Source organism: Aythya ferina (assembly GCF_964211825.1).
Source record: "Aythya ferina genome assembly, chromosome: 1".
In the NCBI taxonomy this organism is placed as follows: domain Eukaryota; kingdom Metazoa; phylum Chordata; class Aves; order Anseriformes; family Anatidae; genus Aythya; species Aythya ferina.
Window position 1 is genome coordinate 6830101 of NC_140296.1, and position 26796 is coordinate 6856896.

The 26796-nt window shown below is 37.1% G+C and overlaps 1 protein-coding gene across 27 annotated transcripts in view; it reads left to right on the forward strand.

Moving 5' to 3' along the window:
• Positions 1-26796, forward strand: part of DLG2 (discs large MAGUK scaffold protein 2) — a 1046667-nt gene that overhangs the window by 494068 nt on the left and 525803 nt on the right. For 2 of the 27 annotated variants that reach the window (XM_084519819.1, XM_084519820.1), the window contains exon 1: positions 22690-22806. The exons of the other annotated variants lie outside the window; for them this stretch is intronic. In XM_084519819.1, coding sequence (XP_084375945.1) covers positions 22729-22806 — 78 coding nt within the window. In that variant the 5' untranslated portion in view covers positions 22690-22728. Of the gene's footprint in view, positions 1-22689; positions 22807-26796 lie in introns of those variants that run through there. 27 annotated transcript variants of the gene reach the window in all.

Genomic DNA, 26796 nt, shown 5'->3' on the forward strand with positions numbered 1-26796 from the left:
TGTAAGACACGGGAGACCTAACTGTCTTTAGTGTGTTCTGTTTAGCTACCTTTCCTTTTGTATAGATAAAAGGAGAAAAAGTTTTAAATCTGGACTGTCAGGTTGGAAAAGTTTGCAGAATAACAATTTAGGGTTTTTTTTTAGATTTGTTTTATATGAATACTGTAGAAAATGGATGAAGTTTCTTCTGTTTCTTTTGTGACTTATTAAGCATTCTACTCAAGTAATATCCCGTGTTATACATATGATTGTGTATATAACTTACTAAGAATTTCTACAGTATCATAATTTTCAACTGAATGCATGGTTTGATGTCCATCTTTCAGACAGATCCTTTCATTTATTCAAAGCATTCTATCTTATTTAACTTCTTTTGGGAAGACTGAAAAGCAGTAGACAGTCATTTTAATGTATTTCACATCTATTTGTAATATGTCTGCAAACAAGCCTAACAGTCTTAATTTTGAAGGGCTGTACAAGTTTGTTCCTTTTTTTTTTCTTAATCAAAATTCAGAGTTTTCTCCGCATTACAGTGTGGCATGTGCTTCCTTTAGGTAAAACAGCTAAGCAAATTTCTTACAAAAAGTATTTATAAAATATATTTTAACACAGCAGCTACTGGAAGGCAGAAGGGAAGGTAATGGTCCCAAGCCCTAGAAGGCAAAGGCAGAGACTCGACCTAGGTGTGGTTGCCCCATCCCTGGAGATGTTCAAGACCTCCTTGGATGAGGCCCTGGGCAGCTTGATCTAGTGGCTGGCATCTCTGCCCATGGCAGGGGAATTGAAACTGGATGGGCTTTAAAGTCCATTCCAACTCAAACCATGCTGTGATTCTGCGATAATGGGCAACACTAAAAGGTGTGGGGTGGGGGGTGTAGAAGTCTTTGAAACAAATAGTAGATAAAATGAAAAGACACTAGGGCAAATGAGGATTGCATAATAAACACAGGGGAGAGAATGAATAAATAATTGTGAAAATGAAGCTCCATATGAGAGGCAAATGAGAAAATGTGGAAAGAATACAAAAATACAGTGTTGTAAACATTAAATGCTTTTAGTTTTAATTCTGTCCTTCTTAATAGTTAATTCTAAAACATTTTCTGATAAAATCTTTGATTTTGAGTCTAGATTACCGAAGTGGGAAAAAATATACTGTGAAACCAAAAAGAAGTCAGCTGTACAACTCCAAGTGAAACACATCTACATAGCTCTTTATTTACTGGGGGGGGGGGGGGGAGGTATTATCTGATTTATTGTTTCCTGTAGCATAATCATGAGCCTACTTATGATTCATCAGTGTGCTGTACACACATGCACATTTGAAGTAGTAGGTCTTCTGGTTTCAGGTGGTGCAGGGGAGGACCATATTCTTATTTCCACAAACAATATTAATTTATTATTAATTATCAAAATAATTAAAAGGTTAATGATCTTTCAAAGCCCTGGATGTTGTGATAAGTTAGTTTACCTTCCAAAAGTTTCATAAATTGGAGGAAGGGATGGGGAGTGGAAGACTTTGTAATTAGCTTTCTATGTGAGCTGCCAGGGGAAAATTCTTCCTTACTTGTATACCTGCAATCTTCTTGTTCAGCTACTGAAATCCAAATGAACTCATAGAGACATTTATTGAAAACTTATTCTGGTCCCTTGTCTCCATCTAGGATACTAGTTTTGTGTTAACTTGCTCATAGGTATTTGTCTCTTTTATTTTTCCAGGTTAAATTTATTGAGGAAAGCAAAGTGGGGGAAAAAATAATTTAAAAAATTCTCTAGATTACGGGAGCTAAATAGTGTGAGGAACAGTCATCAAATGAGAAATACATGTTCAAGAAATAATATCTAAATATATTGTAATACATCAGTTTGTTTTGCGAAATATTGCCCTAAGCTACTAAAGCTAAGGTGTTTTGTTTTGTTTTTTTCTGAAAATATATTAGGAATAAGACACTAGCTTTGGATTTTCAGAAGAGTTTAGTTCTCTTTAAAAGGTAGTTGATTAAAACAGAGTGAAAGCTTTAGTTACCTTTACAACTGCAAAGGTAACTAAAACTGGATGTATGCATTTATGGACACTTAAAAAAACATAAAACAGAAAATTCATTCTCTGGCTAACTACTAGTGACCATTAAAATGACTATTATATATATCACCTAATAATAACATTGGATGCTAAGAATAATTTTAAAATACATAATTTCAAAGTTGCTCTCACATCATTTACAGGTAAGTCTGATTACATCCTTCTGTCTGTGAAATGTGAAACTGAAACAGGCACAGAGATCTTGAGTGACTGGTTAATGATCATGGTGAAAAAAAAGAATAAAAAGCAGAGTTGCTTAATTTCCTGACCATACTTTGGCTGGTCATTATGCTTTATATAGTGGGCCAAACAAGAAGTACATGGATTTGAAACAGCATCATACAAAGGTTATCCTCTAACACAATCATATTAGAATAATGACTGCAACCTTCGATCAGGATAAATCTATTCTCCCCCTTACAAAGCAGAGGGAGAGTCAAACACATTAAAAAGCTCATTGATTAGATGTCTCTGAGACACACGCTGCTGGGGGATATATAGACCTTGGTGAAAGATTCCTTTCTGTTGAAACAACTGGTTTTAGAAGATGTTATTTCTAATATAGATGTTTATTATGAAATATGAGTTTGCGATTCTAGTGTCTTTGTATGTTTTAATTTAAGGATTAAAAGAACACTTTTTTTGTAGCATTTTCTATTTCCCCTGTGATATAACTACTGATACACTGTATCCAGATTAAGATCGATTAACAATTCACTGAATTTTGCCCAACAGCTATAATCATTGGTTGCCTTAGCAACTTGGTAGATTAAATCATAAGCTAAAATCCAGGGGGCTCAATTAAAAATTCTTGTTGAAATTCAAATTCTCATGAGGGTGAAATGACCAGTGATTCAACATGCACTGGAGAATTTTCAGGGTTGGCTCCTTTTTATTCAGTGCCATTTACTGTAAATTAAACATAAACCTAGTTAAATATTCAGGAAATATTTACCTATTGCAATTTACCACAGGTGCTGATGTATTAAGAATAATGAAACTTTGTGGTTTTATTATGTAGCAAGGTACAGGCATCTTGCTTAAAGATTGCTGATTTATCATATACACTAGGCTGTTTCTCGTATTTGATACTGAACTGAATTTATCCTACCGCTGATCCTACTCATACTTTAAACAACAGTGCATCTTAATGTACTTTTGATCCATAATGTTAGGGTTTTAATTCTGGAACATGCTCATAAAGGACTTGGATTTGTTCAGCGTTGATATCATCCACTGTCCAATTTGTGGCTGCAGAACAGAGCCAAATTTCTCTGTTCTGTTCCTCCAACTTCAGTTTGGATGCTTTCAGTCATTCCTGGCTAAATACCAGGGCCTATTCACCTCCTATTGACCATACTGATCTTTGTGATACTGATTTTCTTGTATTGTCTTTTAGTTTTTCTATCTCTTTTTCTACTGCCCTGATGACCATTTCTTTAGGTAGATGCACTTTTCCCACAAGACTGTTGAGAGAAGTCTTGTTCATTGTCCATCGGCCTTTCTTAGAAATGTTTTTGCCTCACAAAATGACCTTCAAGTACTTTGATATGGGCCAAAAAGTATCAGCACCAGGCCATTAACATGTTACTGCTGTGCTTGTACAACTCTTGCCTCTTGTTCTGCTCCTTGCACCAGAAAAGGGATGGATTTGTGCTTTCTATATTCACTGGCTGTAATGGAAAGTTTTCTTCTCTACTTATCGTCCATTGCTGTGTCCCTAGTCTCCCCAAAGACAGACTGACTGCTCAGACACTGAACACATTCCACCTCCACAGAAGGAAATTCAGAACCAATCTTAAGCAGCATTGTTTTTCTTACTTTCATCCTCTTTAAAGAGTTAGCAACTCCTTTTCCCTAATACATAGTGCTGACCTCCTTTTTAGAGAAAAATTAAACAATGAAGATGAGAGGAAAGGAGCTACTTCCTTTGAAAGAACTAAGTACAAATACGTAGCCTGAGAGAAAGATAAATGTTGCTGTAACTCTGCTGATGGAGAGAAAAACTGTCTACTTACAGTAGTAACAGAGGAAGCATCCCCTTTCATTCTTTAAGTTCCTCCATTACATTTTGGTGCATTTCCTACATGTCAGTAAATCTACAGAAAAGGTGCTGAACAGTTATTCTGAAACTGTATTTAAGTTGTGCTGAATACTGTTGGATTTCATAGATAAAAACGATAGTAATCACAGAAAAGAAAGTTGATATAAAATTTAATATATCGTATAGATAAAACACCATCACTTGGAAGCTGAATATAAAGATGAATCTCAACTCCTCTGGGCCCTCTGTCAGCAAGAAATCTTTGCAGCCAAATTTTATACTAAAAAATATCCCTTGAAAGCTTTTTAATAATTCTAGCAGTTATAACAAATTATATTTTAATATAATACGGAGTAGGCCTAAATTGGGGTCCTCGATGCTACAAAATTCTGATACTAGTTTAGGACATAAAAGCATAGCTGTGGGAGAAAAAAAGCATGTAGAAAAAAAATATGGGAATTAAAGCATAGATTAAAAAAAAGAGAGAGAGAGAGAGGGGCTGGGACTACAAGATAGTTCTTTTGCATGCTATAAGCAATCTTTTATTCATTTATTTATTTATTTATTTTAGCTTGCTAAATTCTTTGTATATGTTGGCTGTGTGAGAGGAACTTTCTGGTCATTCGAAGCTAATTAATGAAGATTAGTGGAAATAAAAGTTATGCTACCCTTTTTTCTGGAGAGTATTTCCTGGCTTTGGAGTGTGAATGTGCTTGCAATTTGCCATTATTTTAAAATGCATTTATTTATTGTATTTAATGCTTATGATGGATTTTGTAGCTCCAGCTCAGAAATCTTATTGTGCAGAAGTGGCCTCTCTATCTGCATCACTAAACTTTACCTTGCTGTTTGCAGAGCTGTTCAGCATTTCTATATCATTCTCAAATGACTTTCTTTCATTTTAAAGTCCTCATTCTGGCATCACGGGTTCATGCTAGCTTCATCTGTGCTCTACATTTCTTTATTAATTTTGATTACTAATTTTTAATGAATCAGTTGGTAGTAGGATGTGGAAACTTAGCTGATGAATGACTGGGTCTCTTTCTTGGTTTCCTTATCCCAAAAGAAAAAAGGCTAAAAGGAAAAGGTGGAGGGGGGTTATAAATAATATATTATTGGAGACTTAAACAAATTTTTATGCATACATACCTATGTCTTTCAAATGTAATGCGTAGTATAGAACCTCACCTTTTCCTAATTGTGTTGACCTATAAAGCAGTTTTAATCTGCATATTTTGAAAGGTCTTACAGGGGTGATCAGTAGTACTGTTTTCTTCTGTCTGGTGAAACAAAGACGTGCAGTGGGGAAGGGAACAGGGTAGAGCTTTACAGCAGCAGTATGGCTGAGCCAGCAGCTGAAGCCCAGTTTCCTGAATCCCCTTTAGTGTCCTAGCAGTTCTGTCCCATCACTAATACTCAGTGTTGTTCATAACAAATGGATCTTTTGTTCCAAATTAAATTGTTTGCAATGAGTCAGAGATGCTTTAATAGGACAGTGGGATTTCAGACATGATGGATAAGTGCTGAAGGAATCATTTCCAGTTGTTGATGGAAAACCATCTATTCCAGCCATAGGGATTAAATAGTGTTAGAGTGCCTAGTTTAGAAGTCTGTGCAAATTGCAAGGCAGACATTTTTGAAATCAAGTCTGCCTTGCAATTTGCATTCATTCAGTGCATGCATTCTTCTAATACAACTTTAAACGCAGATTCTCAAAGAAAAAGGAAAAAAAATGACTCCTCCTGTACTGATACCAGCAAGGTGATAGACACAGATAGGTGATGGATTGTAATATTAAGTACTTTCTGCTGTGCATGAGGATTTAAATGAGGATTATGTTAGCAGATTGATGAATTGTCCTGCTCTTCAGTTTGCCCAGAGAAGTAGCTGGGTAATGGTCACACAAATTATATCAGAATATATAGCTAGCAGAGGTAGAACCAAGTAGTTTTTCATCTGTGTGCTGTTCTGCCAACCCATAAAAAACCCTTCTAAGCCAAGAAAGCATCATTTAAAAACTTGTGTGCAAACTGTAAGATCTATTGGCCGGGCACTAGTGAGGAGATGTGCTGATGGAGAGAGATTGCTCTTCAAGGAAACTCTCAATGAGAAAGGTGTTAGGAAGAGAGAGTGGGTTTGCGTCATGCTGTGGACTTTAACAGATTGGTTTCCAACTGCCTAGCACAAGCAGAGAGATTGCTGGCGTGTAGCATGTAGTGAAGATGGATATGTACTATGCTGCCTGGCAAGCATACAAGCAAATAATTGTATCAGCAAGCCAGAAACATGATTTTGATCTCTAAAGTGAGGAGGTAAATGAGGAAATAATTTTAGTTTTTATCTCGGCTGACCTAAAAGATTAGTTCACTAAATTTTCTCCATTTTCTATATCCTGTCTAGCTACAGCTTTTTAGAAATAAATTGAAGACTTGGGAACTGTTTTATTGAAATTACTACATCAGAGAAAAAATGTTTGGTTTTGGATGCTGGCTTTCAATTCTGTTGTCAGAATTGGGATCAAACTGACACATTTTTCTCCTGTCTAATTTTTCCCTGATTTCTGGAATTAGTACATAACATCTAGCATTAATGCACTATAGATTCCTGCTTTTTGCATCTTTCAGATCAAATCTGAATTTTAATAGTACAATCAGGATATGAGTTAAAGGGTAGTGGTGTCTGATTTAACTATTTTATTGCCTTCTGTAGGTACAATTATTGAAAATTTTAGGCATTAAATCAATGCTAATAAGCTGCACTAAGATATCATTAACATACCCTTTCAGGTAGTGTATAATGTCATGAAGTCTAACATGTCAGAAAAATGCAGTCTGAACTCCTGATGCTTCAGTAACTCTACTTACACTGCATGAGTAAAATGTATCCTAACATTGGAAATATTAAATGTTTGATATTGAGATGTTTAACAATTCTTTCTTGCAGTACACAAGAGAAAGCTCTATGAGTATTATTCAGCTTAGTGGAGGAAAAAAAAAGAGTCTTAACAAAATTTTAAAATGATGTACTAGGAGATGGTAGAGAAGTCTGGGAGCACACTCATCTTTACAAGGGTTATTTGTCCTGGATGGAAAACAGATGATAAGATGCCATCCTCTGATAGTGAAGGTTTAAACCACCAAGTTTTTGTATAACTTTTAATTCATAAATATTGTGACCAAGGACTAACTTTAAATGGGTCTACCTGTGAGTATTGTCAAGTAGTATTTTCAAATATGTGATCATGCTTACAGCCAGAGTCTCTGGCTAAGAACTCAAATATAGTATCTGAAACAAACTGGACGCATGACTTGCTTTGGCAATAAGGAAGGGATGCGTTGCTGGTCCTGTATTAAAATAAATAAATAAATAAATCTTATTCCTGAAGGGTTATTGAAAAGTCCAGCAGAATTTCAAATAAAACTGTTGGAAAAGGACATGCAGGTGGAGGCACACAGCCTTACAGTAAGAATGTGTACTTTGAATTTTAGAAAGATATTTGCATATATTTGAGGGCACAGAGATGATCCAATACTTCACTTCACTGAGCATCTGTGTCTGTGGAACACAAAACCAAAAATTTATTTTCATCCTGTTAGAAAGACAGTGGAAATGGGTGTCACAAAAGCATACGGAAACTAAGGTATCTCCAAATGCCACCGGTCTTATTAAATCAAATATTCTTCAGAGTGCTTCTCTTAACTATCACAATTAGTTGTACTGAAGGGATATAATTACATATTCTTGTCTGTCAACTCATGCAAAAAACACAAATGGACATTTTCTCTTTAGTAGTATAGGATGTTTATGATTACTCTGAGGTGTGATTTACCTCACTTAATTTTAGCTATCCAAAAGTTACATATTTCAGTCCAAGCTTGACGTCACAGGTCCCATGATACTGGCAGAAAGCAGCCGTGTTGCATTGCTGGATTTGTGTGATGGCTGGACCATGGTTGGTTATGCAAGAAGTGATGAAATACTAGTCTCAGAAATCCCAGGAACTCCACACTGTTAGACAAAAGAGCTTGGAGTCAAGACAGAAGGTTCTGATGGATTTTTAGGGATGATGCTGCCCACACCAGGTCTCAAGTAGGCAATTAAGAGGGATGGTAGGGCAGGGTGTAACGTTTGGAAGGAGTTGACTGCCTTGAAGCAAAACAGGATTTGCTTATTCAGAGAGCCACAGAATCTGAAAGCAAGTTGGTCTAGGTGTAAATTGTGCAATCTATCATAGCCAATAGTTTTGTAAATATTTCTAAAAATGATCTTGCAGTTACAGTTTAGGGTCTCCATATAAACTGCGTAATACTGAGATCATTTGAAATCTGTAAAAACACTGAGACACAAAGTAATTTGAGCTGAAAAAGAGCTCTTCTGACTTCTTCTTTTGCAAACAAGACAATAATAACAGAAAACAAGTAGCAGCTCCCTGGTCGTGGCAGTTTTCCCAGCATCATCTGTGAGTGGCAGCTCTACCACAGTGCTTGAACAGAGCTGCAGAGCAGGAGGTACTGACCTTCCCAAATAATTTTTACAGAAGAGAGAGATCAGGAAATGTGCCTATAGCAAGGCCAGTGGAACAAAACTAACATCACTTTGCTTGGAAGCAGTGCCAAACTAGCTTCTCTTTCTGCATAATTCTGTATACCTGTGTGTGTCATTGAGCAGCTGGCTGGGCATATTGCTGGAGGATGCTCTTTAATCAAAACATTATTTTAAAAGGTTAGTGTCATCTATTCAGCAGATGTAAACTTAATTTTTTATTTATTTCTGTCTTTTGTTTCGTTTTGTTTTTTAAATTTTCATTGACAGCTTTAGACCAGGTGAAATATGGGCCATTTATGTTTGATTTTTATATTTCCGTATTTTCTGCTTTATTTATACCATTTTATTTTGAGAGAAGTAGGAAAAGGTACTCTGTGCAGTCAGTAATAAAAATGTGCTATCAAAATAATGTCCCCCTCACCTGTTCCTCTTTGACTGATTAATCCTTTATGTTGTAGTAAAGAAATTTTGAAGCAAGATTCCCTCTGGTCCCTGAAATATGGGCATAAAGAGTTCTTTCAAACTGAAAACCTCTGAGGTAGAATGAGATGCTTAAAAATGTTTGAAGAGTGACAGTTTTTTAATGAATTATGGATGTGGTATTGATTTTATTTTTATTTTTATTTTTAACTTAGTTGGTAGATTTTTTTTAATTTTTATTTATTTGTTTTGCATTGCAGAAAGTTGCCTAATTCCTAGTTCACAAAATATACTACTGATTAAGCCTCATAGGTTAGAAGTACAGGCAAAGGAGTTCAGGAAAATATTACCAGATAATCGTCTTCCAGCTATTGTGAGGGATCTGTGATATAGCAAGTTGGGGAGTAAAGGGAATGAAAGCATGTTGAAATGAATAACTGTTTGATCCAAGCAGAAAAACAATACAAATAAAGAACAAATAAAATAAATATAAGGAAAGAAAGAAGGAAGGATGGAAAATGGGGAGGAGGGACACTGACAATTTCATGTAGGTAACCTAGCTGCAAAGAGAACCCCATTTGTATGTTCTTAACAAGTTCGGTTTGTGTGGATGGATTGGGCAGAGAGTTGGTATACCTCAACCTATCCATATGAAAAGCTATGTCTTGTGTTTTATACAGTTAGTTACCTATGGCCCTGAGGACCGAGGACTACAGAAAAGAGAAGTGCAGCAAATTAATGTGGGCGACTACCTAGAGATTCTCTGAACTGATGGAGTTCAATGACTGGAGACAGTTGTTCTTAGTTAATTAACAGAAGGATAAGAAAATAACGGTAAGGTGGAGAAGGAAATGTAGTTCCAAGTAGCTTGAGTCTCTGTTTACAGTGGTTTGTTTTGTTTTTGTTGTTGTTTGTTTGCTTGTTTTGTTTTTATTTTTGTTTTCCACAGTACAAATATGTAGAAAACATTTTGGTTGTCAGTATGAAGCATTTAATGACAGAATGCCAAATAAACATTTCATTAAAAAACAAACCAATGTGCTTATTCACCATTGTTCACTAAGACTATGAAGCAATAGCATTGGGTCCAGAGCACAGAACTGGTGCTAGAAAGTTGTGCCTCTTAGAAAACTTTGAATATTTTTGACCGTTTATAAGATGATTCCAGTTATTGTCCAGGCTGACATCTAGTATTACTAGCATTTTATTCAGCAATGCTGTGTGAAAGGTCATGACATCTATCTTGCACAGTAACTCAAAAAATAAAGTGACTCACAACTGCAAATCTGACACACCCCAGTCTTTGGCCTTCTCTCTTTCCACTCCTCTTGCCCTAGTTATCTTGCCAGACTGTCTGTACATGTGTCTTGGAGACAGATTGCTGTTACGTGTTGGCTCAGCTATTTTATCCTCATTTTCTTTAAATCTTTCTGTCTGAGGATGGGTATATTCACTTCTGAATGTTGCCAAATATAAGCATCTGAGAAGTTGATAAAAGATCTGGGCTAGTTATGCATGAGGCTATTTATTTAATATAGTATTTGGAGTCACTAAATTACACACATGTAAATAAAAATAAATCTACAAATTGCCTAGGCATCTTGGACAGCCATCCACTTATATTTCTGATTCCTAAAGCAAAACTGCTATTTATTAATCAACCTGTCTGCCTCTATAATAAACTCCTGTAGCTCTCAGTGTGTGGCCTCATAAAATGTTTTGTAAAAATATGCTCCTCCCTAAGAGATTTAGACCAGCTGTTAAGCAAGGCAGCTGAACAGTTCTGCTCAGTTGCAGTCTAATTAGAATTATGCACATTCATTTTTCTTTTCAAATCTTATAGATACAATGCTTCAGTTCATGTTAAAAACGTGATGTAGAATCCATTTGGTCTGTCCAGAAGCATTCTGTCATGTGTGGATGAAAACTTGAAAAGTTTAGAATTATAATACTAAAGTATATGGTAATGCCAACGTGAAAATGTATTTAATTATGATTTACAGAAAATATTTAAGTACACATAGGAAAATGGTTGCAATTCGGATTATTTAATACCACTGGCTATGCCCACATCTTAGCAAAGAATAAATTGCTAGTTGTTGCATCGTTTCACCTCCTCATGTAGGATAAATTATATAGGAGTTAAGTGCCAGAATCAGTATTTATTTATAAATTAATTCACTCTTTGTATGGCTGTCCGTTTTTATTTTCATTGACCTGTGGGAAACTCCTGAAGTGCTTTCACGTGTATTGAGAAGCCTAATTAAGTGCAAAATACTACTTTTTGTAGTGTTCTGAAGTATTTTAGGCTTTCTGCTTTTTTAAAATAAGTGTGTTCGGATGAATCAAATGTGTGGGATTTCTGCTTCTATAAACTGAAAGGAGCCAATGGTTTGACCTTTCTTCCAAACTGAAGAGTTACAGGTAAATTATTCTGCTGGTGTTGGCAATAACTAACTCTGTTCTAAATACCTAAATCATTTTGGCAACCTTTAGATTTTTTATTTTTTTTATTATTTTTATTTTTTTTTACCATTATATCTAGTACTGTCTGGAACAATGAAATAGTTGCGTGCTCTGTTCCAAGTGAGTATGTGGTCTTTTATAAATTGCCTAAATCATACTGCCTAAATCTGTGAAATACATGTAAGCAGAAGAACAGAGACTCTGCCAGCATCAGATGAGAGAAAAACAGTGTTGTTTAGTAGGCAACACCCCCAGTTAAAGTGGAAGAAGAGAATTTAAATCTTAGGAATTATAAGGGATTGTGTGTGTATATTTGGGTTGTTTTTTTTGTTTGTTTGTTTGTTTTTTTCCACTTGAAGTGAAACATCCTACAGACCATTCTTCATGTAACTATGTCCATCCTATGTATAGCTGTGTCTTCTTTGTGCAATTATACTGGGAGAATTGTGTTGCATAATATCAACCAACTTCAACTCCTACAGTAGTAAAAGAACCGTTAAGAACTTACTGGATTTAAAATGTATATTATGACGTTGATCTATAGCCATATTTTACTTCCAATCCTGATTTTAAAACCTATCCAGGAAGGATACGTAAGTTAAATAGTTATAAAAATGCTAGTCCATAACATTTCAATACTCCACATAATCAAGTTTATCAATGTAGGAAAACCAAGCAGACCAGATGTTTAAATGTAACTGCAAATCAGATTACCACATATCAGTTCTACCAGTCTCCCTTGCTCTGTGCATGGAAAAGCTTTGTGAGAAAATTACCTCAACTTCTGAAGGCCACAACTTTGCAAGTAGTTTGTAATTCATTTTGTTATCTTGAGCTTTCAAAGAGTATTCTCCTTAATGTAATCTTTTACCTGTTTCTGCTTAAGCGTCTTTATACATAGCATTGCTTAAAAATAAATAAATAAAATAAACCTTCCTGAATCTGCATTAGTAACGTAGTATGCCTGCTTGTGTAACTACAAATGTAGTTCTTTCTCAGCAAGGCAAGTTACACATTCCTAAATGGACAGCTATAGAGGCTAAAACCTAAGCTGTGTGCCCTGTCCTAGAAACAGCTGAAACAGTGATTTATGGAGTCCTGTCTGATGTTCTGTAAATCCTTACGTAGGCAAAGAAACATGAGACGTAAGATGTAATATTTATTCATGATATATTGCTTGGGATGTGCACTGAGTGTGCAATAAAAGCCAAAGGATTAGCATGCTCTTTTGTGGACTTGTTCTAATGGAAATCCCTTAGGTAGGAATGGCCATGTTTCACTAGTGAGGTCTTGCCTTGAAGTACACTGAGGTAATGTATTCATATAGCACATTTATGTTGTCATGTTATGTCCTGAGCTTTAATGGTGATTTATTGTCCATAATAGGTGAGATAATGAAAAGGTATATTGGTTCAGTCCTCTTTGGACTGGAGCCATCTGAGACTGGAAGATTATGCTGTCTGCTTACCTCATCTTTAAATCACAACAAATTACCAATATATTTGTGCAATGCAGCTGCAATCTACTATCTTTTTGGTGTCTTTTCCTACATCATTACTGTAGGCAGAGTACGGCTTCTCAGATAACTGAGTATTACTTAATCCAATATTTTTAAGGAACTGCAAGCTCATAAATGCCTGTTACGCACTTGAAAAGGGAGTCTTGAAAGCAAAGAGTAGAGAAGTCAGAGGGCATTTTAAAGAAGCAGTTTGGGCAGTGGGATGTGCTTAACTGATTAAAATAATGACTCTTAAGGGATGTAAGAGTGTTGTGCAGGCTAGTGCAAGGTGAGCAGGTGACTGGTAGCACTCCCTTTATTATCTGTCCCCTGTGGGGCTTGATGTAATAAGGATATGATCTGGATCAGAAGTGGGGCTCACCAGAGCCCAGACAGCCGCTGCCATTAATTACAAGACCAGTTAGCTTTAACTGACAACCAACAGTATCTGGAAGCATAAACCTGTGAGGATGAGGCACTCCTTAGAAGTCTGGTCCCTTTCATCACTTTTACCCTCAACGAACCTTTCAAGACTTTGCATGGTGAAGAGAACGAAAGCGGAAAGAAAAAATTGTTTCTCTTGAGTAAGATCAGAGTTCCCATCCATTGCTGGGAATGGGATTTTGCCACACTAACTAGTTAGTTAATTCAGCTGGAAACAGGAAGAATTCTTGGTTCAGTTCATTACCTATCTGGCTCTCCTAGAACCATACAACGAATGATTAGAGTCCTTGGAAGTGATTGTTCTCGTACATCCCTATGTGGAAGGCAAAGGACGAGTTGTAAAAAGTAGGGTGTATTAAATCTGTGTACTTAGCTGTGAGGGAGGAGTGCTGGGAAACAATTTCTCATTCCTCTTGTATTCTGTTTCTGGGAGGTCTAGACATGAAACATAGTGCTTACTGCTATACCTGAAAAATGGAACGCAGTTAATTGCTTTTGGGGTGCTTTCCCTCCTTATGATGCTTTTCTAAAAGTTCAGGTAAGTTCATTATAGTGTCTTCATGAAATCTGGGTGACATATAAGAAGGCAACCAATGTAAGAAGGCAAAAAATAATTTGCAGAAAGGTGTGGGAGAATCTTTAAGTCTGCTAAATGCATGAATCGAAAGTAAGTATTTTCAAGGAGATGTGCAGAAAAGAAATTTTAAAAATATCTGTTGACTGGGATCCCAGGGGAAAGTTAAATGTAAATGTAATTTAGACAGCAGTATTGACAGCCTGGGAGCGGGCTGAAATGTTCTGATTTTTGATGAAAAAGAAAGACAAATATTTTGACAATTTCAAGGAACACTTTCTCAATTTTCCACTGGTTAGACAACTCAGAAAGTTTCTGTTTTCTTGAAACACTCTGCTTAAATTTAAAAACTTCAAGGCATTCAAAAAATGCTACTTGTTGTCCTAAAAAGCTATAACAATTTTTCAGGAATTTTTTGATCAACTCTAGGCCATCTGTTATCAAAGTATATCCCACTATCCATATGCTGCCACAATTTTTCCTCTGATTTTCAAAGTGCCACGATCCTCTGGAACAACAACAAAAAATTACCTCTACATCTGCATTTGTCATGTTTTTCCTAAGGAATGGGAATAAAAAGGGCTGGGGTAGCACTTGGATGGTATTGATTAAGAAAACACAGTACAGTAAATTTTATGTTAGCTTATTTTAGGATGTAATTAATTTATTGGAATATGTTTTAGATGGGGAAACATACCGTTTATATTTTATTATTTGCAATATATTGTTCTTCTGAAGATCTTCTCATACATGAAAGAAAAGTATGTTCTTTTCTTTGACCTTATATTCCTTTACAGTTATTTTCTCTTTCCAGTCAAAGGAGGTATAACACCACCATTTATTACTGTTATTGCCAAAATAGACTTTTTCATGTGTCACATTACAATGAGCCATTTGTGTAATCAGTTTTGTTACGGACTCACAGAGACCTTTCTGCAGGCTTCTCAATGGTTCTGCATAAGCCAGTGCGGGGGTAGATGCTCCCTTTTCCTATAATGCTCTCTATCGCATTACTTCACATTTGTTAATACTTTTATCTTTAGTCTGTCCCAGTGCGGTAGAGCATTATTCTTTTCATTTGAAGAGTGAGCAGCTGGCTTGCAAAGAATAATTAAGCTCATGCAGAAGAGCTGTGGCAGAATTAAGGCAGAAAACCCTGTGTTGGTTCTGCTGCAGTTCGAGCTGTGCTCAAGCAATGAACTGGTGGCGAGTCAGTTCCACGAGCACAGAGAGCTCTTGTCTCTGCACACAAGAAGCAGGAGTTGTTGCCAGTCATGGATGAAGACTTCTGTTGCTGTTTGGCTGTCATACATAGACCATCTTGTATTTGGAGGAACTAAGCAGAGCCTTTTCCCTGTCTGTCTTTCTCATTTTAGTGAGAATGCATTGCTTTTTAAACCTGGGTTCAGCACCTCAAGAGTTCAGCAAAGTTCAGTGATTTACCTCTGTGATGACTTCTGACTTCCCAAGGGATTCTGAACTGTAGGGCCTCTCCCTGTGGGACTTAGGGTGTGAGGGTGCATACCTGAGTGTGGATCACAGCCTGGAAAAGCTGAGTGCAGAGGTGAAGAGCCATAGATGCAATGAAAAGGGGAATAAGTCAGTACCTGTTGTGTGGCTTTGTTCTCAGCATGTGGGTTATGTTCTTGAAGAAGCATTTAAAGGCCAGGTGGGAGGCCCTAGAGAGGAAGGGGTGGAAGAGGCTGCTCAGGTGGGAGCAGCCCAGTCAGTGGCAGAATATAGCTGGAGAAAGGGGGGGAGGAATCTAAGCTGGGATCAGTGACTTGCTTTGGGCAGGTCAGGGCTCAGAGAGTGGCCCAAGGCAGCCTGGCCTTGCTGAGTGGATCAATGTGCGAGGGCTCTGCTGCTGCTCAGAAGAGCACAGAATGGGCTCAGCCCATGGGAGTATGAACATGCCCACCTGTGATAAGGTGGGGGTGTAAGGTTAGTTGGTAGCTCACTTCTTCCCAATCTTATTTGAACTCATCATAAGTAGTTCTTCTTCATCTTGTGTTTCAGTGAAACCTGGGTTCTTAGGCACAAGGGTTTTCTGGAGAGTATGGTACTGGGACAAGGGCTCAGCACATTCACCTTGAACTGTTAAATGGAGCTTGGCCAAAGGAGACCATGTGTTTCACTGATACAGTGGCTGTAACTTGTGATTCTGCTTCAGATGACTTTTAAATTTTGCTCTTGGGGCTGATAAAGTGAAAGTGAGATTTAAGGAGGGCTTTGAAAGAGAAGCCAGCCTGTAATTAGCCAGGAATAAAATAATATTTATCATAGGATGATTTATATTCCCATGCTTGTGTCTGCAAATGTTCTCTGTGTGTGTGTGTTTGGCTGTTCTTTTGTTGTGGTTGTTTTGTTTTAATCAGTAATGGTTAGAACAGCTCATTAAAGGCTGTCCCACTTGCTGTTGTATGAAACTACAGAGAGGGTATATCTCAGTGGTCTTTGTGGGTAGGTAAATGGATGTTGCCAGTTCACCTGCTCTGGACAGACAGAAGATGGACTGGTGCAGGTCTGAGTGTGGTTAGTCCTGGCAGTTAGGACAGTGCAAGCCACCTCACTTTGGCTTTGGCTATGGCAAACACTGTGGCCATAGTGAGAGTGAGAGAGGAGTTTGTGCAGATGCTCCAGCCTCCAGCATGGCTGTTACCAACTCACTCTTTGTGCCTTCTTTCTTCCCTTTCTGAAATAGAAATAATATTCCACAGAGTTACTAACAAATGCAAAGAAAACAAAGGTCCTTAAATACCACAGGATGGGAGGGATACACACAGTGCAGCAGTAAAAGTGTTTCCACGCTAGATTCACTTTTGTTCAGGATTATATTTAGTAAGTCCTTTACAAAATGCACTGGTAACACACATAAGCACAACTTGCAGAATGTAGTCCCTTCTTTCTTTTTCTCTCCCTAAGGATAATTTTTGTATTTTATATTATTTCCTGTAGGACTACTTGCCATGCAGATGCATAACTGTACTATATACACTGTGATTTGATTTGATACAAGAAACTGAACAGCACAGTGGCACATCTGAGGAATTTATACACCGTTTTCATTGTGATTTCTAAAAATCACAGGAAGAAACTTTAAAATTTCTAGCAGAAAACTGAATGAAGAAACAATTTGTACAGAACTGAAGCCAAGATAAGAATAAAGTGAAATTCTTAATGTTTATTTTTAAGGCTGCTAGTGGTTGTTGTATCACTTGTGTGACTCACTAGAGTTTCCTATGCACCAGCAGAAACTAGAGTGGAAAATCAATTTCTAAAATCAAAATTAAGTACCATAATTAAGTCTGTCTCCATTCCAAAGCTTAACAAATAAAAGAGGGAAAAGAACTGGATAAATTTAAATCATTGTCTCTTATACCATTGTATTGTGTAGTGTTAAAATACATCACTCTGTGCAGGGATATGCTGATTCTCAGTGTTTTGTGCTTACTCATTTTGCTTCCATTTCATGTACTTCGAGTTAAAGCTCTCATTCACGTAGTTAGGGAGCACAACACCTCATCCCCTCTCCTCTTGACCTGTTGCACCATACATCATGGAGTCATCTAGGTTGGAAAAGACTTTCAGGTTCATCAAGTCCATCCATCTCTCTAACCTACTGAGTCCCATCACTAAAGCATGCCCCTTAGTGTCAAGCAAGTTGAGTGGATCTACAACATCAAATAATAGAAGAGTTGAAAAACCAAAGTGATAACTGCATGGCAGAGGGCATGTTGACAATTCTTAGGGCCTCACACTTAAAGGAGATCTGCAGGGAAAGTGCTTGCATTTTCTTTCTTTACTGCTCTGTGACCATGGAATTCTTGATGCCCTCTGCTAGATGGCAATTCTGCTATAATTCAGAAAAAAGTGACAGGAGATGTCTGCATGCAGTATCCCGTGTTTTAAGGGGCAAATTAGACCGGAGCAAATTTGTAATGTCACAGCTGAGTTTCAGAAGAGGTAATTTCTAAAGAGAAAACATTTGGCACAAGAATTATTAAGGAAATTAGATAAGCTAGAAAAACTGAAATTGGAAGAGCAGAGTTTGCATCTTTCCCATCCTTAATATACAGAATTTAATTTTCACTCTTTTCCTATTTCTATTCCATCTTCCTTCATTTTTTTGTTTGTTTGTTTTGTTTTAAATTCCCTTCTCTGCAACCTTTGTTTGTCAGAGTATCTGACTGTTCTCAGAATTGCTAAGCTCTGTTGCAGCCATTGGCTTAGATGCTTCAAGGAAGCATTTAATTTTCAAGTAACCCAGTTTTCCCATCTTTAAAATTCAGGCCTAAGTGATAGAATTTTATATATTTTTTTATTACAAAATAAATAAATCTGTTATGAAACATCATAACTGGAAGAAAATACAAGTAGAAACTAATCTTCTATCTGTATTGTGACTGTAACAGAGTGGGGTTTACCCTCACCAGGAGAGAAATGAGAAAGGTTTTTGGTGTTACTGGTTGGGTTGACTGCCCCTTTTGTCAGAGAGGACATGGATTTCCCATAATAATATTGCCTGTTGCAGTAGTAGGAGGAATGTTTGTCTGATGAGGTTTCTGTTTATAGCAAAGAAGGAAAAATCAGGTCCCTACTAAACCCTGGGACTTCCATTTACTTGAACTTCTGTAAGGTTTGAATGCTTAAAAAAAATAACTTCTGGATAGATGGAATAGCAGAAATTAAGGTTCATGTCTTTCCTAGTATTCTGGTCATAAAATGTCGTGTCTTGGCATCATGTAACTCTAAGATAATTGGATGTGTTAGGGATGGGGAATGATTGCTTGTACAGTCAGCCAAATCAGTATCTCTTCCTGCCTAGTACTAAAAATAAAATAAAATCTAACTTAGTTTCACATCATCATCTCTGTTCCTGTATCCACAGCTATGCAGAGTGTTAACATATAAGCCTTGAAGCAAAGTGAATGTTTTAAATCTTTGCTATTTCATTTTTAACTTGTTCTGTCTCCTGTCCGTTTCACTGGCAGCAGAGCTCTGCAAGCCCTGAATGACTAATCTTTTCATCTGTCTCCCTATTCTTATAAGAAAGGCATTATTTATTACTGAGCTGTATTTGTATTTTAAAGGGCCTTGTCAGGGCATTTTATGACTACTGTGTGTATATATTCAGATGGAGGTAGGAGAGAAGCACCATCTACAGCTAATATCTATCTTCACCACAGGTGTGTGAGGGGGAGGTTGCCACCTCACTTGCGTGCTGCGAGAAGTTCTCCCTTAACAAGAGAAGATGAATGCCTTGTCTAAAGCGAAGCTGTACTTCTTCCCGTGTGCTGCTTAAGTAAAGCAGCAATATTAAAATTGAAAGAAGAGCCTGACCAGCAAAAATACCGGTGATACTCAGCACATACAAGCAGTTGGCAAGGTGTTTGAAATGACCATCTGTTTCAGAGCTGAGCATCAATCGCTGTTGCTTGCAATGTTGGGGAGCCATGTATTAACAACAGTAGGATTCAACACTGTAGTTGCTTTGTGCTTATATCCATGTGTCCACTTGTGGTAAGACCGATTCTCAGAGAAGCACAAGATTGCAATTTAATGTATAGTATAGATGTGGTTTGGTTTACTGAAAACCACCCACTCATTCGCAGCAAGAAGCCCCTCGTAAAATTTGCTTTTAACTGATTATCTCCTGTCTACGATAATATTGCAATTCAATTGCATGCATCTCTCTGCCCTTGTAATGTAGCACTTCACTGAGCAAGCTAAAGTACATATTACTCCTATGAGCAGACCACAGCTGGGAGCTCCAATTCTTCTTCTAAAGCAGCTCAGCTTGTAGCACTTCTGTAAAATGCAGACTTTGTAATGGTTACAGTAAAAGATTAATAATCTTAAAATCCCTGGATACTGGTACAGACCTAATAAACCTGCTATTGACAACGTATGGCAGACTACTGTGTGATGGAGCTGTAATAAAATGACTTGTAGTCTGGCCATTCCTGTGTTGTAGATTTTAGTTAGATCTACAAGTGCATGCAAACAGTTAAAATGCATTTCTGATTAGAATCAGAATCAGGTATTTGGCAAGGTTTATGCTTCCTGATCTAACATTTTCAGTGGGTGGAGAAAATTATCTCCCTATTGCTTTGTCATTATTCCTTAAATGAACAATGTATTCTATTTTTTTTCTTTTAAGTGGGATGAATTGTGGCTTTTTATTGTTCCTATTTTTCTGAATAAATAGTTCAGTAAAACTGTTAATGTCGATGATAGAAGTCATAAAGTGAGATTTTATTGTTTAATGAGTGTTTCCTTCAATTTTTCTTAGCAGCTGAATATACATAAAACTATATAAATAGTTGCTTGAGAGAATATACCCTTTTTTGGTTGTAGTGCAGTGATTTCAAATTATACTTATTCTCTTTATAAAATCATGGGAGCAGAGTGGGAGAGGTGTTCTACTGTTTATGCATATATGTAAAATTTTTATTCCTGTTCTTTTTACATTAACATTTATAGTGTTGGTTAAGCTATGTAATGATGTTACTGCTTCTTTTTGGCATTCTTATTTTTCCATCCATGTTTTCTTACAGTGAAATCCCAGATAGAAACAAAATATGTTTTGTTTTTGTTTTGTTCTGCCTCAGTTTTTCAGGGCATATTTTTCCTCCTTCCTTCTGCTCCCCTTCCTATACTCCCTTATAAGACACTTTGACAACCCACAGATGTGGAGAGTGATGCAAGTCTGCTATGTGGTTTAATAAAGGGTTTGCACCTTGGAGAACCTACCCTCTTACCATCAGCCCAGAGTTCAGAGAGTTGGAGTGGTGTCACAGATAGATAGCTCTTCTGTAGCAATTATATTTCAAAGATGATTTTACTTTGTCTTCGGGCTTCAAATTTACTGACTACCAGCATTAACTAAAAGTCTGAATTGGCAGTAATTAGAAACTATTCCTTTCCAGAAATATTGTCTGTTACAAAGTATTTTGTCAGAAGCTTTTATGCATCAGGCAAAAAGCAAACATACCTTGGAGTTTCCCTGAAAAAAAGTCACTATCTAAGAATTTCTGTTTACTTAACCAACTCGCCATTTTAAATTGTGTTGAAGGAATTCTTTGAACTCTTTCTAGTCTTAAAGGAATTGAGCAGTGTGTGTCTTCAGGCTCAAAGCTTGGGCTGTGCCATCCAGCTCCAGTAACTCTGGGTGAGTTTTAAGTGGGAGTGGAATATTTTGCCTTTGGAATTCAGGCACCCTGGAGAAAATAGTTTCAGCCATTTGCTGAAAATCCTGGGGCAGATAAAGAGCTTCCTTGGTCCCAGGAGTCCTACATTAGATTGCTATGACTATATTTCCTTTGCTGTGCCTCTATTAATTTTGATTTGCTATTTACCACATAAAAGCAGAGCAGAAATTACTCTTGCGTATGTGCTTTGCAAATGTGATCCAGCACACAGGACAGCAGTGGCATGTTGGTATCTCCACAATCATAGGTGGGAGGACAAGGGGAAGTATTTGCCCTATAAAGCACAGTACTATCAAATACAAAACACAGTGATAAACCCTGTAAATTTGCAGCTTTGATACTGCTTCTGGCTGGGAGGAACATCTGTTTAGTCATATGTGTGGAGCCAAAAGGGTATGTTTCTGCTTATTGTTTAGAGATTATAACTGCAAAGAGGTGCAGGGGTTAAAGCTGAGGTATGTGGCATAAGGGAAGCAGTACACTGCTGTTTCACAGCAAAAATAGGCATTCATAATTGCTTCTCAGCTCCTAATGTAAAATAACTTGCAATTAAAGGAAGAGGAACAAGCATGCTTAGGTAAGGCAGAATTTAAAGGTTAATTTGGAAAAAAAAATCAGTTTTCTATTTCATGGAGCTATTAGCAAAGCAGAAGTCCTTGAGTGAGTCTTAAAGCCTTTAGCAAAGCATGTATGACATCAGCAAGTAAACAGAACAGCTATGATGTATTTCTGTTGTGAATTGAAATTAGGTAGCAAAAATCTCTGAATCTATCCCAAATAACTTGAATAAAGTAAAATCCACTTTCCTTTCATAGTTTAATTGCACTGGAACACATACAACACCTGTTCGTTCACCTTAACAGTTAATACACATTTCTATTTTTGGCACTTCTGTACCCCCTTCCTTTCCTGCAGTGCTGTGTATCTCATATTTGAACTGCTGCTGCTTCTGTTGCATGCTGGCAAATCGAAGAGAACCAAGGAGTTAAATTTCAGAACAGGAGAAGAGGAGGTGAGCTGTCTGCTACAGTAGTTTACTGCAGCTTCCTTTCATACTGACACATATGTAGTTTGTGGTGACAGTGCTAAAGAACTGCAGACAGGCACTTAGCAGACTGGATGTGAGCTGGATGCAAAGATGCCTCACCCTGGACTTCCTGCTGGCAGTATGTAAATACACCTGCAGACTGGCCACACTGGGGTGTTTTTTTTGTGTGTGTGCTTTTTTTTTTTTTTTTTTTCTTTTTTTTTTTTTTTTCAGAAGGCAGCATGAGAGAACCTGACAAAGCAACAGCATAGTTGAGAGATCTGAACCAGCATTAGATTTGTATCTCAGTTGTGGTGGAAGTTTTTGGGGTGTTTTTTCTTTTTCTTTTTTTTTTTTTTTTTTTTTTCCTGCGTGTGTGTGTGCTGCATATTCAGACTGAAATCTTCATCACTACAATGTTTGCCTCAATCTGGTATGCCAAGAAGCTGGGACGCAGGTTTGTGCATAACGCCAGGAAAGCAAAAACAGAGAAGGTATGTTCCTAGTGGGAATATAAAGCCTTATGTCTAATGCAATCTGCCTGCTGGCATCCCGTTGTGTATCTGGTTAGCTTTTTTAATACCCTGAAAAACGACCTATTGCTATTCATGATTTCATGCAAGAATCCTTGACTGCTTTGTATATTAGTTATTAAATGCTGAAGGAAAGATCCTTTGAAAAGACTTTATCCCCTTTTATTTTTATTTTTATTTTTATTTTTATTTTTATTTTTATTTTTATTTTTATTTTTATTTTTATTTTTATTTTTATTTCCTTTTTGCAAGATAAACAGCTGTACATCTGGTATGTTGTCTGTTAAGGGAGCACTCCAGTGAACTTGTTGCTGTGCTGCATTATTTTTATGAGTATAATGTTAGGTTCTTCAGACAACCATTGATTGCTTGCTGCTTATATATACATTTTTTTTTTTCTATTGTAGGACCAACGAGAATGTAATAATGTTTGTTTTTTGTTTTTTTTGTTTCACTATACTTGTTGAAACTATGCTGCAGCATGTATCCCTTTCATTTAAAAAGATATATAGGGGTGCAAAAATGGCCAATGCAATCTTTTTCAGTGTTTTTCTACTCATAAAATTTAACTGTTTAATCAGCTGTTTTCTGGAAGCCCTTGTAGGTAAGATTCTTCTGCCTTCTTTCTCCACAAGCAAAACTTTAATTGTTTTAGGATTTACAGCAGTAGTAATTGGAGGATATCAAGGCTTTTATTGTAAATATAAGCAGCATTTAGTTAGTAGACAAAACTGGAATGCAGGTCTAAATTAAAGACAAACCAGTTTCAAAATGGGACTAATTCTTCTTTCATGAAACGCAGCTTCAGGTTGTGTGAAAAAAATTAAATGTAATGTTATAAAGTTGCCTCATTAGTCTGATAATGATGGCTTCCTCTTTTCCTTGCTGTCTTTGATGTAGTCAAAGAATTTATAAATGGGTTGCTTTCTTATGTCTTTGATATATCTTATGCTATGTAAAGCAGTCACCGATACAGTAAGTAATTATCCATTGCCTGGATTCATCTGTAGCTGAAAAAGCTCCTTATGTAGGGAAAATGATTAGCAAAAATTTATGCTAATAAATTAGTAGCAAAAATGTATTTATGGTTTGGAAAGGGGACAGGCATTTACTTTTTCTGCAAAGCATTCCTACTGGTTGAATAGGTGCTCAATGATAATTTTAAAATTTAAGCATCCAAGCCATTGGGAAGTTATCCAAACAAAAGTGGTTTATGTTTCACACCGTATGCATGAAAGAAAATAGAAATGCAGTTAGCTGTACAAGGGACTGTCAAACTTTCTTTGTTAAACATATTTCAACAAAAAAGGTAATCATGCAAACTTGCCTGTTGTTTGCATGTTGCTATGGGAGGAAAAAAAGTTGCAGACTGGATCTTCCTTAGTTCTGAGGGGCTCCCTCCAGAGGAACATTTGCTTTCAGGCTTCCTCCAAGATGACAGGCAGGATGAGTGGACACATTCCAACGCTGACACAGTGGAGCTCACTCAGTGGCCTTGAAAACATGTTTAGTATGGGTTGCTTAAAGCACGTATGTATACAGACTATTCCAATAACCTTGCAAAATTGTATAAGACAGTGCCAGATTATTCACTAAGAAAATATATTTTTCTTCACAAGAGTCTTGCAACACAGTCTAAAAGAACGCTATAAAAGAATTAAGCTTTTTCTTTCCCTATTAAGGTATTTGGAAATATTTTTTTTATAAATCTATCATATTACATACAACTTTATAAAACTTTCAAAATAATTGAGACAACTCAGTTCAGTGCTATTCAAGCGTTGAAGCCATACCTCATAATTTTTAGGCTTTTGTTCTGCATGCATCTTGAGCATGCTATTTGCATGTTTGTAATGGAATTTTATTTTTGCCATAAGAGAGTAAGTATCCAATAAAACATCTTGTAAACTGCTAATTGTCATAAGGCAAAAGTAAAATCACTTTCTTGAAGCTTTATTCCATAGTCAGGTCTCACTTTTTATGATTTCATTACTTTTTTTCCTCTCCTGTAAATAAAAGACGTACTCCAACAAAGGCAGAAAATCCCATTCCTAGCAGGATGCTATTGCAATAAGTGCTATTGATGATTGGAAGCTGATCAACACTGACATCTTCAGTACAATACCTTGGTAACAAGAACAAGAGAACAAATATATGGAAATATGTCTGTCAACAAGTAAATTAAAAATAACATTTAATTGCATGAGTCTTCTTTTTTTTTTTTTTTTTTTTTTTTTTTTTATAACGGTCTAATAATTGAATTATTATGCAGTTTTACCTTACATATTTTTTTACTGGAAGAATAATTAGCTTTTCCTCTGTGAACATGATTTGAATTAAACATTGTTTTCTTAATGTGCTTTTGGAGATAATATAATGCAATGATTTCTAATGGCCTATGTGCATACAAAGAGTTTCTTGCTGTTAAAATCTGTATAGCAAGCGCCTGAAGAGTGTGGCTTCATGACAGATTTTCTATTATGCTGAACTTATTTAGACAAGAACAAGCCAAGACTATATACATATTTTTAAGTATTTCTGAGAAATAGAAATTTTGCAGGAGCGTATTTATTTTCTTAAGGCCAAGATGAAAATTGAGAGGTGGGGAGAATATGAAGTCTATAGCATGGATTTATTTGTGCACACACACACCTGCACAACCTGACAGAGCAGCTCCTTAAAATGTTAGAGATCAGGCCTGAATCATACAGAGAGAGCACCTGAATTTGGATCTCCCAGGTGACTATTTAGGGAAACAGCTTCCAATATGTGAAATGCATCATGCAGTGCCAGTGGTTGCACACAAATGTGGGAGAAAGGAAGATGACCAAGGCAGTCCTTTGTGCGAAGAACTAAGAAAGCTCTGTGGCAGTGCGGTGTTCCTGTGCACATGCTCTGTGCCTGCATGAGGATGTCTGGTTGTGTGGCAACACAGATAGGTTCCCACGTGCTTTTGCATCTCCAGAGCTCCCCATCTTTTCTTAAGCTGGAGTTCCCATCTATTCCTGTTCCCCATCTCCCTCTGCCCCCCATCTCCCCCTACTTGAAAATGGTGGTCCCTGCACTGGGAGAGTTGGCATACAGATATTTGCCACAATAGGGAGGCTATTTCTTGGACCTCTGAAACCCCTGCAGCTTCTGGGTTAGTGGTTCTCAGGAACCAGAAATTGGTCTCTGCTGCAGAAGCTGAATGTGGGGCTTGGTAAAGACAAAGGGAAAGGGGAAAAGGTGCTAATAAGTGGCAAAAAGTTGGGAAGCCAAAGAGAAGAGGTGAACCTGATCTCATTAGGACCTGTGGTAGCTCTTGAGCAGGTTTTCTCATCTCCTGAACCAGTACCCACTGCTGAGTGCCAGCACTGCTGCTTCTGTCCTGTACTTCCAATCATTGCTTCCCCTCCAGCCCAGCATTTCCTTGGAGGCTGTAGTCATCTAATCATAGAATCATTAAGGCTGGAAAAGACCTCCAAGATCATCTGGTCCAACCACTCCCCTATCACCATTATCACCCACTAAACCATGTCCCTAAAAGTACCACATCCAACCTTTCCTTAAACGCCCTCGGGGTGGTGGCTCCATCACTTCCCTGGTCAACCCATTCCAATGCCCTCTCCAATACTCTTTCTGAGAAGAAATTTCTCCTGATTTCCAACCTTGAATCTAAGCCAAACCTTGTGGTAGCACAGTGGCTCATTGGTTCCCCAACAAAAGTGAAGGCCATCCTGGTAGATGTTAAGCTTCTAAAAGACACATACGAACACTTAACCCAAACTCTTACTGTTAAGTTTTCATCTGAAAAGCAGAGAAAACATGGGAAGAACTGGATGAACAGCAGTCTTAAGTGTCCTAACCATGGCAATAATGCTTCTCTGGTGTTAGATGGTTGTGCACCAGTAATTTTATGCAGGACATGTTTTTATGATATATTGAAAAGCCTTATTTTAATTGAAAAAT